This window comes from Nerophis lumbriciformis, linkage group LG05 (genome assembly GCF_033978685.3).
Source record: "Nerophis lumbriciformis linkage group LG05, RoL_Nlum_v2.1, whole genome shotgun sequence".
Taxonomy (NCBI): domain Eukaryota; kingdom Metazoa; phylum Chordata; class Actinopteri; order Syngnathiformes; family Syngnathidae; genus Nerophis; species Nerophis lumbriciformis.
Genome location: NC_084552.2, coordinates 59,457,833 through 59,474,352, shown reverse-complemented (window position 1 = coordinate 59,474,352; position 16,520 = coordinate 59,457,833). Strand labels below are relative to the sequence as shown.

Here is a 16,520-nt window from a genome sequence, read left to right as displayed (position 1 = left end):
TCAAACTTTTCCAACCAAGGGCTGCATATTAAAAAGTTAAAACATGCAGCACCATTATGACTTACTGTATATTTTTTTATTTTGTTAAAAACAAATGCTAAAAACTGATGCTATACATAATTGTGTTATAGGCGGCAATGCATTTTATTATTAGTTATTAGTATCAAAATGTCAGTTTCTTCTCATTACATTACTTATTTTTGTTTTTTTCCTACATTTTCACGGTTTTTGTTTGATTTTATTTCAACAAGATGCAGCGAGTGAAGGTTTCAGTAAAATGTTATTTTTTTAAATTAGTAAAACTGTGAAACATCGATATTTGTTTTCCAATTTTTGCACAAATTGCTGAAATCTTGTGCTTCTGGGGGTTAAGTTTACATAGAACATTCAAAACATTGATAACAAATTCATAAAATCACAGGCTGATGTGATGTTATTGAAAGAAAAGCCTCAAACCATTTGCTGAAACATTTTGAATTTTATCACAACAAAACCAAGTAAATCCTGGAGGGGCTGTTATTTATAAATGTTCTCTAATTAGGGAATCCAGCGTCTTTATGATGAGGGAGACGACGGCGATGAAGTAGATGAGGGAGTGGGCGAGGAGGCGATCGAGGAGGACGATCAAGAGGAAGAAGAGGACAAAGATGGGGAGGTTGATGGCACCCAGACCAAAGAGCGTCTTTTGCCTGAGAGGCGCTCAAGGCGCCTTAAATCAGAGGTAACTTTGTGCTTCTCTTTAGGTTTTTTTTTCTTTTAACAAGAGCATCCTCACTTATGTTGTTGTCTCGCTTTAGAGGGAAAACAAGGAGCCAAAAGGCCTCAAACTATTTGGCACAAGCCCCAAGATGGTGGATTTGGAGATTGTGTCAGCAGGTAGGACATTTAAATTAGAGATCGACAGATTATCGCCACTAATATTTGTCGTTTTTACATAAATCAGTATCAGCTTTTTTGTATTTTTATTTGCTTTTTTACAACATAAGTACGTCAGTAGATTCCTTGTATATACATATATGATACCAGTTTTTAGTTTAAGAAAAAATAATAATTGGTGAAGTAGATAGTAAAAACCACTGCTCAAGCACCAGCCTTGGCACACATGCAACCTTTATATTAATTTAGACGACGGCTACAACAAGAAGCATCGTCACCTCAAAGCTCAAGCCTTTGCCATCAAAATGAGACCACGCAAGGAGACGCTGGAGGTCAACTTTGTGAGTGGCAAACACATTTTCGCTACAAAAGGTTGCCTTACGCTGTTGTAACTTTGTAACACAACCACACAGATTGACCTCTACTTCTGCCTGATGTGTGGACGGGGGGACGAGGAGGAACGCCTTCTGCTGTGCGACGGCTGCGACGACAGCTACCACACCTTCTGCCTGATCCCGCCTTTGCAGGATGTGCCCAAGGGTGACTGGCGCTGCCCCAAGTGTGTCGCAGAGGTAAAGACATTTCTTCAAAAGGTACAACTGTATGTGTATTATTTGTTTTTTGAGTCAGCTTTTTTTTGCAGGAGTGCAGTAAGCCAAGAGAGGCGTTTGGCTTCGAGCAAGCCGTGAGGGAATACTCCCTCCAGAGCTTCGGAGAGATGGCCGACCAGTTCAAATCAGACTATTTCAACATGCCAGTTCATGTATGTAAAATATTGAACTGTCATAGTCTCTGTAGAGCACACATCACTACAGAGAAGCTGTGCTTTGTGCCCACAGATGGTCCCAACTGAGCTGGTAGAGAAAGAGTTTTGGCGACTGGTGAGCAGCATTGAGGAGGACGTGATCGTGGAGTATGGAGCTGACATCAGCTCCAAGGACATGGGCAGCGGTTTCCCGGTCAGGGACGGCAAGAGGAGACTGCTGGGGGATGAAGAGGTGGGACCACTTCACATAACCTACTCAGTGGCCTAGTGGTTAGAGTGTCCGCCCTGAGATCGGTAGGTTGTGGGTTCAAACCCCGGCCGAGTCATACCAAAGACTATAAAAATGGGACCCATTACCTCCCTGCTTGGCACTCAGTATCAAGGGTTGGAATTGGGGGTTAAATCACCAAAAATGATTCCCGGGCGCGGCCACCGCTGCTGCCCACTGCTCCCCTCACCTCCCAGGGGGTGATCAAGGGTGATGGGTCAAATGCAGAGAATCATTTCGCCACACCTAGTGTGTGTGTGACAATCATTGGTACTTTAACTTTAACTTTTTATAAGTTGCAACTTGACAGCAATAATTTTATATTTGCAGTTTCTGAGGAGTAAGATTAATTGATTTATATTTTATATTCATATTTTTAGAGGACAGTTATCAATACATGTAAATGCAGTGGAACCTGGATATCTGGTTCTTGAACTGGGTTTGTAAATTGAAAAGTTTGTATAATGAAGCAAATTTCTCCATTAGAAAAAAATTCAATATGAATAATGGGTTATAGCCCCGCCAAAGGTCCATATTTTAGTTAAGGTTTGTAAGCTTTTAACACAAGATACATTGATATACAGCACTGTATATCAAACAAACATAAGAGGATAATGATTTAATTATCTCTTAATTAACAAGCCAAAACCATAGTTTCGTTGTACTTGTGCAATGACAATAAAGTCCTATCCCAAAACGACGACGACAAGCTGCTGTCCTTTGTATGTGCTGCTCTGGCAACACGCGCGCAGAAGTCTTCTTGGCGCCCTCACAAACGACCAGAAATGACAAAAAAACTTAAATTGAACAACCATATTGCGACAATAATAAACATTTAAAAAAGTTAAATCCACACTTTAACATTGACTGTGGCGCTAAAGCGAAAGCAGCTTACAGTGAAAGGAGGAAGAGCGAGGGTCAATAATGTGTGCACTTGAACGAGAGGTAGTGTTTTCTTCTCCCTGTGAAGTAAGTCTGCTCTGGCATATTTTTCGAAAAAAGTTTATTATTTTTAAATTAAAACTTGCTGTTGTATGAAGCTTGCTTGGTCGATTCTTACATACTTGCTAGCGCCATTAATGTACTCACGCAAACGGTTTTTTGGTTTTTTTTTACTCCACAGCGATTCCCCCTTTTTTACGATGGTTTGTTGAGATTTTGGGACTCATATTGAGTTAGCCAAATAGACAAAACTTGTCAAAAGGCTATAAAACACAGAAAAGGGGCACACACGCTGAAGCACTGAGAAGTGACTGGTAGTGTACTGTGCAGCAAGTGAAATGGAGGGCTCTGCCTTCGCAACAATGTTGAGCCCTGCTTTTTTTACTGCAGGCGTGAAACGAATTAATGAAGCGTTCATACACAGAGGCACATTTGGTTGGAACTAAAAGTTTATAAACTGAAAAGTTCACAAATAGAGCGGTTCGTAAATCAAGGTTCCACTGTAATCAATTTAGAATCGAATCGTCTAGTGCCCAAAGATTCCTATTCCGACTCAACAGTGTTCAAATGGCTTTTTTTAACCCAACCCACATATTTGATGTCTCCTGTTTAGGAGTATGCCAACTCTGGGTGGAATCTAAACAACATGCCTGTGCTGGAGCAGTCCGTCCTCACTCACATCAATGTGGACATCTCAGGAATGAAGGTGCCCTGGCTCTACGTGGGCATGTGTTTCTCCTCCTTCTGTTGGCACATTGAGGACCACTGGAGTTACTCAATTAATTTCCTCCACTGGTGAGGCCATGCGATGCGAAGTATAACATTTGTGTGTCGTGAAAGCACCTATTGAGGTCCCTTATTTGATTTTTAGGGGCGAGCCAAAGACCTGGTACGGCGTGCCGGCGTCCGCAGCAGAGCAGCTGGAAGCGGTTATGAAAAAGTTGGCACCGGAGCTGTTTGAATCCCAGCCTGACCTCCTTCATCAGCTTGTCACCATTATGAACCCCAACATCCTCATGGAGCATGGCGTGCCTGTATGTAACTTTGGATATTGCCTGTATGTAACTTTGTGTATATATACAGTCGCGATCAAAAGTTTACATGCACCTGTAAAGAACATAATGTAATGGCTGTCTTGAGTTTTCAATACTTTCTACAACTCTTATTTTATTGTGATAGAGTGATTGGAGCACATACTTGTTTGTAGCAAAAAAACATTCATGAAGTTTGGTTCTTTTATGAATTTATTATGGGTCTACTGAAAATGTGACCAAATCTGCTGGGTCAAAAGTATACATACAGCAATGTTAATATTTGGTTACATGTCCCTTGGCAAATTTCACTGCAATAAGGTGCTTTTGGTAGCCAACCACAAGCTTCTGGTTGAATTTTCATATATAATTTTTGTTTTTTACTTTCAATGCTTGAATCACTTGATCAACTTTTAGATTGAAAGTTATTATTTTTCCTTTTATGCCCTTTGTTTTCATATGGCAAAACCCCAAAACATGCAATATGTTCCCAAAACAAATTTCAAAATTGAATGTATGATTTAATTTACCGGTAAGTCTTGAAAAGGTCAATAATTTAATTTAAAAAAAAAAAAAAATTAACGACAGTTTTAAGGAAAACAGCCTGTATGACAGCTTTGTGTTGTCAGTGTCAACATTTTAACTTTTTCTCTTTGCATTACACTTCTTTAATTCCACTTTTTGTTTGTAATTTTATTTTTACAATGTGCTGTGCAGACCGTTATTCATTCATGAATATACTGCTTCTGAATGACATGTTTGGATGTCCTTTCCTTCAGGTGTACAGGACCAATCAGTGTGCAGGGGAGTTTGTGGTGACCTTCCCAAGAGCGTACCACAGTGGCTTCAACCAGGGCTACAATTTTGCAGAAGCTGTTAACTTCTGCACGGCTGATTGGGTTAGACAGAAATTCTTGCTCCATTAAGAGAAATTAATTCCCCCACAGTCGTCACGCATGTTTTTTTCTTGTACCGCAGCTCCCAATGGGCCGGCAGTGCGTGGCCCACTACCGGCGCCTGCGACGCTACTGCGTCTTCTCCCACGATGAGCTGCTGTGCAAGATGGCAGCCGACCCGGAGAGCCTCGATGTGGAGCTCGCCGCTGCTGTCGTCAAAGAGATGGGGGAGATGCTGGAGGAGGAGACAAAGCTCAGGAAGGCGGTACAAGAAATGGTAAGTTATTTGTTTGATGTTTTGTATCTTCCTAGTTACAATGGTGTCCATTCTGCCCGCAGGGTGTGCTGTCCACCGAGCAGGAGGTTTTTGAGTTGGTGCCTGATGATGAACGCCAGTGCCACAAGTGCAAGACCACCTGCTTCCTGTCTGCGCTGACTTGCTCCTGTAGTCCAGACCGCCTGGTTTGTCTCCATCATGCAGCAGATCTCTGTGACTGCCCTCTGAGCAACAAGTGCCTCAGGTCAGGTCTTATTTGTCTAACAGCCTGCGAACGTCCACTTCATATCTTTATATTCTGTTTTCAGGTATCGCTATGATCTGGACGACTTTCCGGCCATGATGTATGGTGTGAAGAATCGTGCACAGTCATATGACACGTGGGCAAAGAGGGTCAGTGAGGCCTTGTCAGCAGACCAGAAGAACAAGAAAGGTGTGTACCTGACTGCTACACTGTTACCTTAAAGGGGTCATATGACAATTTTTAGCTTATATTTTACCTACATCCTTGTGGCCTACATAATATGGTGGGGCTTTGGTCTAAATTGTGCATCTATTTAGCTCTGCAGACCCATCTTCAAGCCACCTGCTAATTGCAAAAATAAATAAAAGTCCCTATTTGGTGCGCAGGCATCCTTGATTTAATTTTTGTGCATTTTAAAACCACAAAATGCTCAGACACGTTGGCTCCAGTTGCCATAAACTTGCAGCTCCAAGGCATGTTTTGTCTCGCTATTCATTCATATTTATCGCTGAAAGTATTGCCGGCCGGTGGCCGGATTGTATGGATATTATGATCTCTAACACAGCTATCACATAACGTTAAAAGAATGTTAGGTAATGTTTTCCCCATGGTTAGTCAGAACCAAACCTAGAACTATTGTTCAAAGATCATTAGCATTATGGCACCTTTTAGAACAGTCTGTATTACTTTATTTAACATACAGAAATAATCCATAGTTGGACATTTGGCCATCATCACATAAATTGTTCATTTAGAATTGATCATTTTCCCACCTCCTAGTGTGCGGCCAGACACTGAGTAATGTAGTAGGAGTTACATAGCCCAGTACAGACAAACAAGACTGTTAAAATGTAATACAAAACGCTAAAAATGTATGCTAAACCCTAACACTGTAACTACATTTGTCAACATCCTACTTGCTATTTGCTTATAATAGCAATGGTCCCAAGGATGCTAATTACCGTATCAGATAATCGTCATATATCTACTGAGTTTAGACTTACCGTTGCATGGTATCCATCGTCGCTATAAATTGTATTAAATGTCTCTGGAGTTAACATAGATACTATATTCATCTCCCAGAAAAATTACATTTACAGTAGTTTACAAGAATAGAAAAACACACTGGCATGCAAGGTTTAGAAAAAATAAAATAAATAAAAAGTATTAAAAATGACATAATAAACGTAAGAATATACCATTGACAAGCAGGTACTATCCTTCTTTATATTCCCTTGGGCAATAAAGCCGGTCTCTGTGCTTCATGTCCGAGTTGGTACATTGTCCCGAAGCACAAAAGTAAAACAGGCACTTCTTACTTTTTCATAACTGGCTGGATGTGTAGAGAGCTGTGCTGGTTGATACATAACCAATAACAGAGCATTTTAGCTTTAGGGGTGTTTAGGATTTTTTCCTATTCAATAAAGAAATGTCCAGAGAAAGCTAAGTTCTTTTAAGTGTTTTTTCGAGATCTTAAAGAACATCAGTTTACAAAGGAGAACGTTTTACGCTGCTGACAGAAATAAGGATGCGAAGAAGAAGGAAGACAATGAAAACTTTCAGATCCTTACATTGCTTTTGGGAAGTGGGGAAAGAAGAGGGAGGAGGATGAGCAAACAGACTACCGTATATCTGATTGGGATACTAGCTAAAACAGAAATGTTTTGATTAAACATTGGGTAAAGCAGTATTAATCACAAAAAACAAACATTTAAAGAGTAATAAATTGACCAAAAGACAAATACAATATAAATTAGTGCTCTTCCAACACCACAGCAGTCTTTTTCTCATGCTCTAAGAAGGTGTGGGGGGTTAGAGATATCCCCACCAGACTCCAGGAATGTATCAGGGCCATAACAGTGTCTTTATCTTGGGTCAAAAAATACCCTATAGAAGCATTGCAACACAAATCAGAAGAGAACTGTTACTTAGACGAAAATGTTACGACAAGATATTACTAAAATATTAATTTTAAATATGGCAAACTCAAAAGAAACTAGGAAAAGATTTTCTGTGTATGGAGATATCCGCTTATGTAACAAGTTGGCATATGTCATAAGTCATGGCAAATCTCAAACAGTTAGTTTACAATAGTTAAAATTTTAATTTTCTGTACTCATAGGGACCCCAAATACACAAAAACGGGTACCACCAGGCAATAAAAGTGGGTTTTGCATAACATGACTCTTTTAACTTGTTTGTATATGTGTTTATGTCCCTTTTTTTCACACATAGATCTAATTGAGCTTAAAGTTTTGCTGGAGGATGCCGAGGACAGGAAGTACCCTGAGAATTCTTTATTGCGCCGCCTGAGGGAGATGGTGAAAGAGGCCGAGACGTGCTCTTCTGTAGCCCAGCTGCTGCTCAGTCGCAAACAGAGACACAGGTAGGCTGACGTCCATGTACACAAGCAATTTACAGACCATGTAGGATACTTGGCAAACACAAAGTGACTTGTTTTTACTTGACTTCACAGTAGCCGCCTGCGTTCTGAGAACAGCCGGACCCGCAGCAAGCTGACTGTGGACGAGCTGAAGGCTTTTGTGGAGCAGCTTTACAGGCTGCCCTGCATCATCAGCCAGGCCCGACAAGTCAAGGTCAAGCCCTCCTAACTTCCATGATAAATCAAAGCATCAATTCAGATTTAAGAATGTTCCCAACCATGTAGTATATTTATTGATACAGTTATACAGTGTTTCCCGCAGATTGGCAATATTATTTGTGGCGGTGGAGGTGTGACCAGGACGTGGTGGGGGCGTGTTAATGTGACATCATTACATAATTTGCATTGCTAGCTATGACACATGTATTTTTGAAAAAGGTTAAAAATTTAACTAATTTTAAAATAAATCTGTATTATTAGTACATATAGGTATCAACACTGTTACATTATATCGTTTTTATTATCATATTGTTTTTCTTTATTTTATTGTTATAATGTAACACAGACTTTGTGCATCCCTGGTATATTTTACATATATTGTCCTGCCCTCCCTGAATATTGGAATTTAGTTTGGCAAACATTTAAATAGTCCTTTTAAATTATTCACATATCTGTAAGATGAAATGCTACTTTTTCGTATATTAAAATCTAAAAAAAAAAAAAAAAATTTTTTTTTGCTTGTACCGGTATATTGTTTACGCCGGTTATGTTGCGCATGCCCAACTATTTAACTGTCTAAAAGGGCGGCCATAAACATGAATACATAAACTAATTTGGCAACACGGACTGACAGAAAATGAACTTATACAGTGTTTCCCACAAGATGGTATCTGTGGCATGAGTTGGGGGGGCTAATCATCATCGTGTAATTTGCCGTGATTCAAAAATCTTTGTTCGTGTGTGGATGTGTAAAACTGATTTTTTTAGTTTGTGTCTTTAAAAATGTATGACGTTATCTCATGTTTTTAAACCTGATTTAACAACAGAAAATAAAGTTATTGACATTCGTGTGACAGTTAAATTTCATGCAGCAGTAGACGTGAGCGTGCCTCTTACATATTATTGGAACCCTCCCTTTTACAGGGAAGAGTTATTCTAAGGTTGTGTAAATAAAGAGATGGGACTAGAATTGAAGATTAACAATTTATTCTACAAAAAAGGAGTAAGTACAAGCAATAGCATTACCAGCGCTGGAGACCAGTTTGTCTAAAGGCCGGAGCCTTCTCTAAAATGGTTGCTCTCAATATAGGCTTTTGTTCCTTGGCGGAGATTGAAACCAAAAGTTAACTTGGCGTATGTGTTAAGCACACATACATTCTTGTCCACATTCACTCGCCGCACATTGTACATCCTAACACCATTAAAACTCGAGGAAATAATATGTGCGTGTTTGTTTGGAAAAGTAAAAGGGTAAGATGATATCATTGTTTTTATCTTTTTTTTGCAAAACCAAGGCCAAAGCTAGTTGCTTCTAAGGCCTTCCATTTTGCTCAAAGGTTGGGAAATATTCTTTTTAACAATATCACTTGCATATGCGATTGAATAAAAAAGAAAGCATGCTGTTTTCAGGGTTCCGTGATTTTTAAAGATAATGTACACATCATTGTACGTCTGATATAACCCAATATTGATGAACAGATGCATGGTCAGCAGAAGTCAGCTGTGGTATGTGCGTAAGAGGTGTGTTAAAAAGAAGAGTTACAATCCCAACTTGTATATAGAGAGCAGGCTGCCACAATTAAATGAATGTATGAGAAACGTTGATGTATCACTGTATTATATCTTCACAGGAGTTGCTGGAGAATGTGGAGGACTTCCATGAGCGAGCTCAGGTGGCGCTTGTGGACGAGCTGCCCGACTCCTCCAAGCTCCAGGCCCTATTGGACCTCGGCAGTGGCCTTGATGTGGAGCTACCTGAGCTACCCCGGCTCAAACAGGAGCTCCAGCAGGCTCGTTGGCTTGATGAGGTTTGCCTCTAATTACCCATTACCGGTACTTAGGTTGTCCTAAAGGCTGCGCGTAACATCCGTGTCACACACCAGGTCCGCATCACCCTGACGGAGCCTCATCGCGTCACCCTGGAGCTCATGAAGAAGCTGATTGATTCCGGGGTGGGCCTGGCGCCCCATCACGCTGTGGAGAAGGCGATGACTGAGCTGCAGGAGATCTTGACAGTCTCAGAGAGATGGGAGGACAAGGCTCGTGCTTGCTTGCAGGCCAGGTATCACTAGGCTTTCAAATACACACAAGTGTAGCTTTTAAAGTCATTCCTCTCTTGTCTTTATTGAACAAGGCCTCGACACGGCATCGTGACCTTAGAGAGTATCGTGCTGGAGGCCAGGAACATTCCAGCATACCTACCTAATATCTTGGCTCTACGAGAGGCCCTGCAGAAAGCCAAAGAATGGACAGCCAAGGTGGAGGCTATTCAGGTATAGACTACATTCTCGTTAATGCCAGAATAATGAATTTGCACGTGTAAAGAAGCCATTTGTCCATACACAGAGTGGTGGCAGCTACGCCTACCTGGAGCAACTGGAAAGCCTACTGGCACGGGGACGCTCCATCCCAGTCCGACTTGACCCGCTGGCCCAGGTGGAATCTCAGGTGGCTTCAGCGCGAGCCTGGAGGGAGAGGACAGCACGTACGTTCCTCAAGAAGAACTCAACATACACGCTACTCCAGGTGAGACAGGGACCTGCCATTGAGTAGGGATGGGGTACTGAAAGTTGTGCGTGCACGATAGAACCCGGCCGCTACTTTTTTCATAATGCAAAAAACCCCAGAAGACACTGAAGAGTTGTGTTATTGTTTGTGCTATGGTGCCATTTTTGGATGACTTTGCTTAATACAGGTGATACGGTGCCCTTCTTTTTAGAGCTTTTTACCGAAAGTACAAGTGCCTTTCCGTCTTTCAATATTCCAAAGCGTTTCTACTCGTATGTATTCTTTATTCATCACTCCAAGCAACGTTTGTAAGTTTTACAATATAACTAAAATAATATTTACTTACTGAATCGTGCTATGCCTGTAGGAGTGTTTTCACACATATTTGTATGTGCTATCATAATGTAATGAAGCTCGCGTCGTTAGCATTAGCTCATATGATAACACATTTACGAGTGTCGGTGCAAGTATTATTAACTTACAATGGCATTATTTTTGTATTGTTTCAGTTTAAAAAAAATCCTCAGTAAATTCACCAAAATGTCACCGTGAAGTTATTGAGTTTGTTTAGCTGATAGGAGAGCTACATTTCGCAGCTCGTGGGTCTATGACAGGGGTCGGCAACCCGCGGCTCCGGAGCCGCATGCGGCTCTTTGATCACTCTGATGCGGCTCAGCAGCTTACTTGCTGAACCCCCCAATTTTCCCGTGAAACTTCCGGATTTCAATGCCTCTCGCAGAAAACTCCCGGGATTAATATTCACCGATTTTCACCCTTACGGCTATAATAAGGGCATGCCATGATGGTACAACATATGACGCCCTCTACAATCTGTATTAACAGAGTGCCAGCCCAACACTTGTTAAACAATATACATCTTTTGCTTGAACACATACGTGACAGCAAGGCATACTTGTTCAACAGCCACACAGGTTACACTGACGGTGGTCATATAAAACAACTTTAACACTCTTACTAATAATGCGCCACACTTTGAACCAAAACCAAACAAGAATGACAAACACATTTCGGGAGAACATCTGCACCTTAACACAACATAAACACAACAGAACAAACACCCAGAATCCCATGCAGCCCTGACTCTTCCGTTGCTAGATTATACACCCCTGCTACCACCAAACCGGAAAATACCGTAGTCACAATAGACAAATGAACCGATGTCGCGAGGAAGGCGACACTGACTGATAAACCCTTTCGATTAGTGATCAGAGGCGGGTGATTCACGTGATTCCTAATCAAGAGCATGTGTGGAAAACAGCGCTCTGAAACAATGCTGGAGTCATGCAAAAACATAACATAACCAATACAGGAAGTGGAACAAAAATAAGCGCGCTAGCCAAGAAGAAACACTAAACACAGGAAAACAACAGAAAAACTATCAAGCAGATGAAAAAGCAAACTTGATGTGAAAAATGGACGGCAGGCAGGAACTCGACTTTTTATCTGAACACAGCCTCGTCTCGGCTCTTTTCAAAACACAGCGATGGTGAAGAACCCCAAAGACCAACAGTACACTTCTGGCCTTCACAATTAAAGGCCTGTATGCTAAATTGGGTTATACTTGTATAGCGCTTTTCTACCTTCAAGGTACTTAAAGCGCTTTGACAGTATTTCCACATTCACCCATTCACACACACATTGACACACTGATGGCGGGAGCTGCCATACATGAAATCCTATCTGAAAAAATAAGGGTCACAGTAAAATAGCTTACATAAGCTTGTTTTTGCACATTCACTGTTCTGTAATTGTTCTGGTTTTGCTGTGATAATTTGACAATATGCTTTGTTTTGTATTCCATATTATTGGATTTATTACTTAACATTTTATTTACATTTTGAAAGTATCCTAATTATAGGTAAAATCCTACGTAACTCTCAAGTCACAAAATCCTTAAAAATGAAAATGCATTATTTTTCAACAACATTTTTATATGCAATTTCTAATTCTTATAGCCAGACCTGTGTGTTTACTTCCGTACCTGACGGTTTCGGCTACAACTGTTGCCTTCCTCAGAGGTTGTCATGTGATGTGAAATGGCAAATTTTTCATGTTTTACATTTTTTATTACCCTTTAAGCACCAGCACCGTTTCAGAAGCACCGAATGGTACTTGTGTCTGTAAATATGTAATAATGTTTCCAGTAAGAGCCGCACACTGGAAAATCAAAGGATGTGGATTTATGTTTTTTATTTTCAAAACCAGAATATGGGTATGCAGTATTTTCCGGACTATAGAGTTCACCGGTGTATATACCGTATTTTTCAGATTATAAATCGCAGTTTTTTTCATAGTTTGGCCGGGGGTGCGACATATACTCCGGAGCGATTTATAGTCCGAAAAATACGGTAAGCCGGAGCCGCTAATTTTTAAAAGGAAAAAATAGTTTTCCATATATTAGCCATACCGGACTATAAGATACGTTGTGAAATGAGTAATTCACACAGAAATATTTTGAAAATGTATATTTACATACCGGGTACCTTAATTGTTTCCAAACAGTGTCTGTAACACGGCAGTAAAACAGCTGATCAAACAAAACAGACCTCATTGACACACTAACTGCAGAATTTAACTCTCCATTCAGCTAAACATACTCAATAAGTCCACGGTAACCGTTTGGTAAATTAACAAAATTGAAAATATTTAAATTAACCAAATGGAAAATAATGAAAAATAATGCCATTGTAAGTTAATAATAGTAATAAAGACACTCGTAAACATCATAAATGTGTTAGCATATTAGCTAAAGCTAACGACGCTAGCTTGATTACATTACAATAGCACATACAAATATCCATGAAAACACTCTAACAGACATCACAAATAAGTAAGAATTGTTTGTTGTATTGTAAAACTTACAAACATTGCTTAGGGTGATGAATGAAGAATCCATACAAGTAAAAACACTATGGATGACTAGCAGATAGAACAGCACTTCTATTTCCGGTTCAAAGCTCAGTCTAAAATGAAGGGCGATGCAAACCACAGTGAGCGAGCTCATCCAAAAGATGGCACCTTTGCACAAACAATAGCACATCTATTCAGTGTCTTTGCTATGATTTTTTTAAACTATTTGACTGTCAGCGAAGAAAAATCCATAAATTAGCCACACTGTTTAATAAGCCGCAGGGTTTAAAGCGTAGAAAAAGAAGTAGCACCTTGTAGTCCGGAATTTACAGAAGTTTTTTTTTAGGAAAAAGAAATAGCTTGCATGTCAGCTTTGTGATGTGAGCGTCAACATTTAAACGTTTTACTATGATATTCAACTTTTACACCTGTTTGCTCTTTTATTCCCCTCTGTATGTTTTTTCGGGGCTTTTTTCAATATAGCATTTTTAGAATGTGCCGCGGGCCGTTAAAAAATTAGCCCCGTGCCGCACTTTGGTCAACTCTGATGTGTGTACCCATCCTTACCATCGAGTGGTGCAAACATTACATGTGTAATAATTGATATTGTCCTCTCAGGTCCTCAGTCCTCGTGTGGACGTCGGCGTCTACGGGAACAGCAAGAGCAAGCGGAAGCGAGTCAGGGAGCTCATGGAGAAGGAGAGAGGAGGCTTCGATCCCGACGCCTTGAGTGAACTGGATGAGAGCCGAGAGGAGGTGCGAGACCCTTCCGTCGTGGTCGCCGCCTTTAAAGCAAAGGAGCAAAAAGAGATGGAGGCCATCCATTCCCTCCGCGCCGCCAACCTGGCCAAGATGGCCATGGCAGACCGCATCGAGGAAGTCAAGTTCTGCTTGTGTCGCAAGACTGCAAGCGGATTCATGCTGCAGTGCGAGCTCTGCAAAGACTGGTTCCACGGCGTGTGCGTGCCTCTGCCTAAGACGGGGTCGCAGAAGAAGATAGGCGTTGGTTGGCAAAGCAATAGCAAGGACTCTAAATTTCTGTGCCCGCTGTGTCAGAGGTCGAGACGGCCCAGGTTAGAGACCATCCTGTCTTTGCTGGTGTCGCTGCAGAAGCTTCCGGTGCGTCTTCCAGAAGGAGAGGCCCTTCAGTGTTTGACTGAGAGGGCCATGAGCTGGCAGGTATGGATTCAAAATTACAACAGTACAAGTTAGGGTTATAATAGATAAAGCAACACCACTGGATATCCGGTTTGACAAGCGAGCGATTCGGCTGCATTAATAGCAGAATCCTTAGATTAAACGGGTGTAGAAGACTGGAGCAGGCATTGCGCAAGAGTAGCAACCACAGTTTGTCTTCAAAACAACGCTTGTAAGTATGAATGTGTGTATGTACAGTATGTAAAAAAGATTGTCTACTAAGGGTGTCCCAATCCGCTAATATCGGATATAGTCCGATATCAGCAAAAAAACAACACCCCAACTCTCTGATACGAGACTCAAATACAACAAGTCCTACTTGTGCAACACTCAACAGCTAAATGTCCTCTAAAAGGCACACAAGCTTTGTCTTTTCCTATTTTTAGTGAAGACATTAAACATGGTAAGGCTATAGGCTAGCAGCTACACAACAGCTAAGCACATAACAGCACACACAAGCTTGACATACTTAATAAATGTCCTTAATTTAAGAATACTGCAGTTCAAAATACCACATTTGCCAACATAAACAAATAATTTTAGTTACATATTTCTTACAAATACAAAGTCTCCAAGGCAGAAGTGTATATTAAAAAAATATTAGCATAATTTACCTTACTGCATCATAAGCTAAATTAACAAATTATTGTGGCCCTTAGGTGTCGCCTAAGAACTAATTCAATTTAGACAGCATAAGTTTACTCCAGGCGGTTAATTATAAATAGGTTAGTGTTTCTCATACCTACCGTTGTTCTCTGTTTGAGTAATTTCACTTGATCAAACATTCTACACTACAAAATAATTTCAGTATAGGATCAATATCGGTATCGGCCAATACAGAAGGCTTCAATGTCAGTATCATATCGAAGGTGAAAAACCCGAATGTCTTCGTCAATAAATCTTAACAGAATCGAATCGTTCCTACTCTGTGTCGAAACTTATAGATTTGTTCTGTTTTTACAATATATCCTGTTTGAATTGTATTGTAACCCTTATATCTACTTACTTACAACCAGGACCGAGCACGTCAAGCTCTAGCTACTGATGAACTGTCGTCCGCTCTGGCCAAGCTGTCCGTACTAAGCCAACGCATGGTGGAGCAAGCTGCCCGGGAGAAGACGGAGAAGATCATCAATGCCGAGCTGCAGAAAGCAGCCGCCAATCCTGACCTGCAGGTACGAGCATATTAATGCGGCAGATCTTTCATTACAGATGATTTCTGGGGATCTATGTGTTTATTTTCTTTGCCCAGGGGCACATTCAGACCTTCCAGCAGTCTGGCTTTAGCAGAGCCACATCACCTCGCCAGTCTGTGGACTACGATGACGAGGAGACCGACTCGGATGAGGACATCAGGGAGACATATGGATACGACATGAAGGTGAGGTGTAGAGCTTCTGGAATAAGCGAGGGCTTGGCTTCGACCCCTAAATCTTCCTCATGTCTCCTTCCTACCAGGACCCAGGAGAAGTCAAGCCCTACCTTTTTTGTGATGATGAGATCCCCGTCAAGTCCGAGGAGGTGGTTAGTCACATGTGGCCGACAGTTACACCCTCTTTCTGCGCCGAACACGCCTACTCGTCAGCCTCCAAGTCCGTTGTGCAAAGTGAGTAGGGCTGGGTTAAATAATTGATTTATATCTTTTAATTTTTAGCAATATCAATTCACAAGGCATAGCATTGATTATCACCAATTGTAGTCTTGTGCATGGAGCAGCAGCAGCGGTGTGCTGACGATGCTAACATTAGCTGCCAACAACAAGAAAAGTAACAAAAGCAAGTAAGCGACTTACTAACATGATATTATCACCCGATTCTCCGTGTAACATGAAACTACAAACAGAAAGAGAAGCCATTGCAACTTTGTTGGCAAATATTTGTTTCGGCTCGTGCAGCCAAGCTACTATACTACGTTGCAATCATGCAACGTATGAATCTGACTAAAACTGTTATTATTATTTTGTTTACATACAGTATTCGTCTCCCACGCAGAGCAGTGTTAAGTGCGCCAGAAAAAACAAATGCAAACTTCTAGCCTTCACA

General features: G+C 41.0%; 1 protein-coding gene across 1 annotated transcript in view; it reads left to right on the top strand.

Moving 5' to 3' along the window:
- kdm5a (lysine demethylase 5A) overlaps nt 1–16,520 on the top strand; it is a 41,593-nt gene that overhangs the window by 15,151 nt on the left and 9,922 nt on the right. The window contains exons 5-26 of the mRNA XM_061959805.2: nt 542–721; nt 798–876; nt 1,126–1,217; nt 1,290–1,448; nt 1,520–1,639; nt 1,716–1,874; nt 3,466–3,647; nt 3,724–3,886; nt 4,663–4,782; nt 4,862–5,056; nt 5,119–5,300; nt 5,365–5,489; nt 7,536–7,686; nt 7,777–7,897; nt 9,534–9,710; nt 9,786–9,964; nt 10,037–10,175; nt 10,249–10,428; nt 13,900–14,460; nt 15,495–15,653; nt 15,731–15,859; nt 15,937–16,084. Of these exons, the coding sequence (XP_061815789.2) occupies nt 542–721; nt 798–876; nt 1,126–1,217; nt 1,290–1,448; nt 1,520–1,639; nt 1,716–1,874; nt 3,466–3,647; nt 3,724–3,886; nt 4,663–4,782; nt 4,862–5,056; nt 5,119–5,300; nt 5,365–5,489; nt 7,536–7,686; nt 7,777–7,897; nt 9,534–9,710; nt 9,786–9,964; nt 10,037–10,175; nt 10,249–10,428; nt 13,900–14,460; nt 15,495–15,653; nt 15,731–15,859; nt 15,937–16,084 (3,700 nt within the window). The remainder of the gene's footprint in view (nt 1–541; nt 722–797; nt 877–1,125; nt 1,218–1,289; nt 1,449–1,519; nt 1,640–1,715; nt 1,875–3,465; nt 3,648–3,723; nt 3,887–4,662; nt 4,783–4,861; nt 5,057–5,118; nt 5,301–5,364; nt 5,490–7,535; nt 7,687–7,776; nt 7,898–9,533; nt 9,711–9,785; nt 9,965–10,036; nt 10,176–10,248; nt 10,429–13,899; nt 14,461–15,494; nt 15,654–15,730; nt 15,860–15,936; nt 16,085–16,520) is intronic.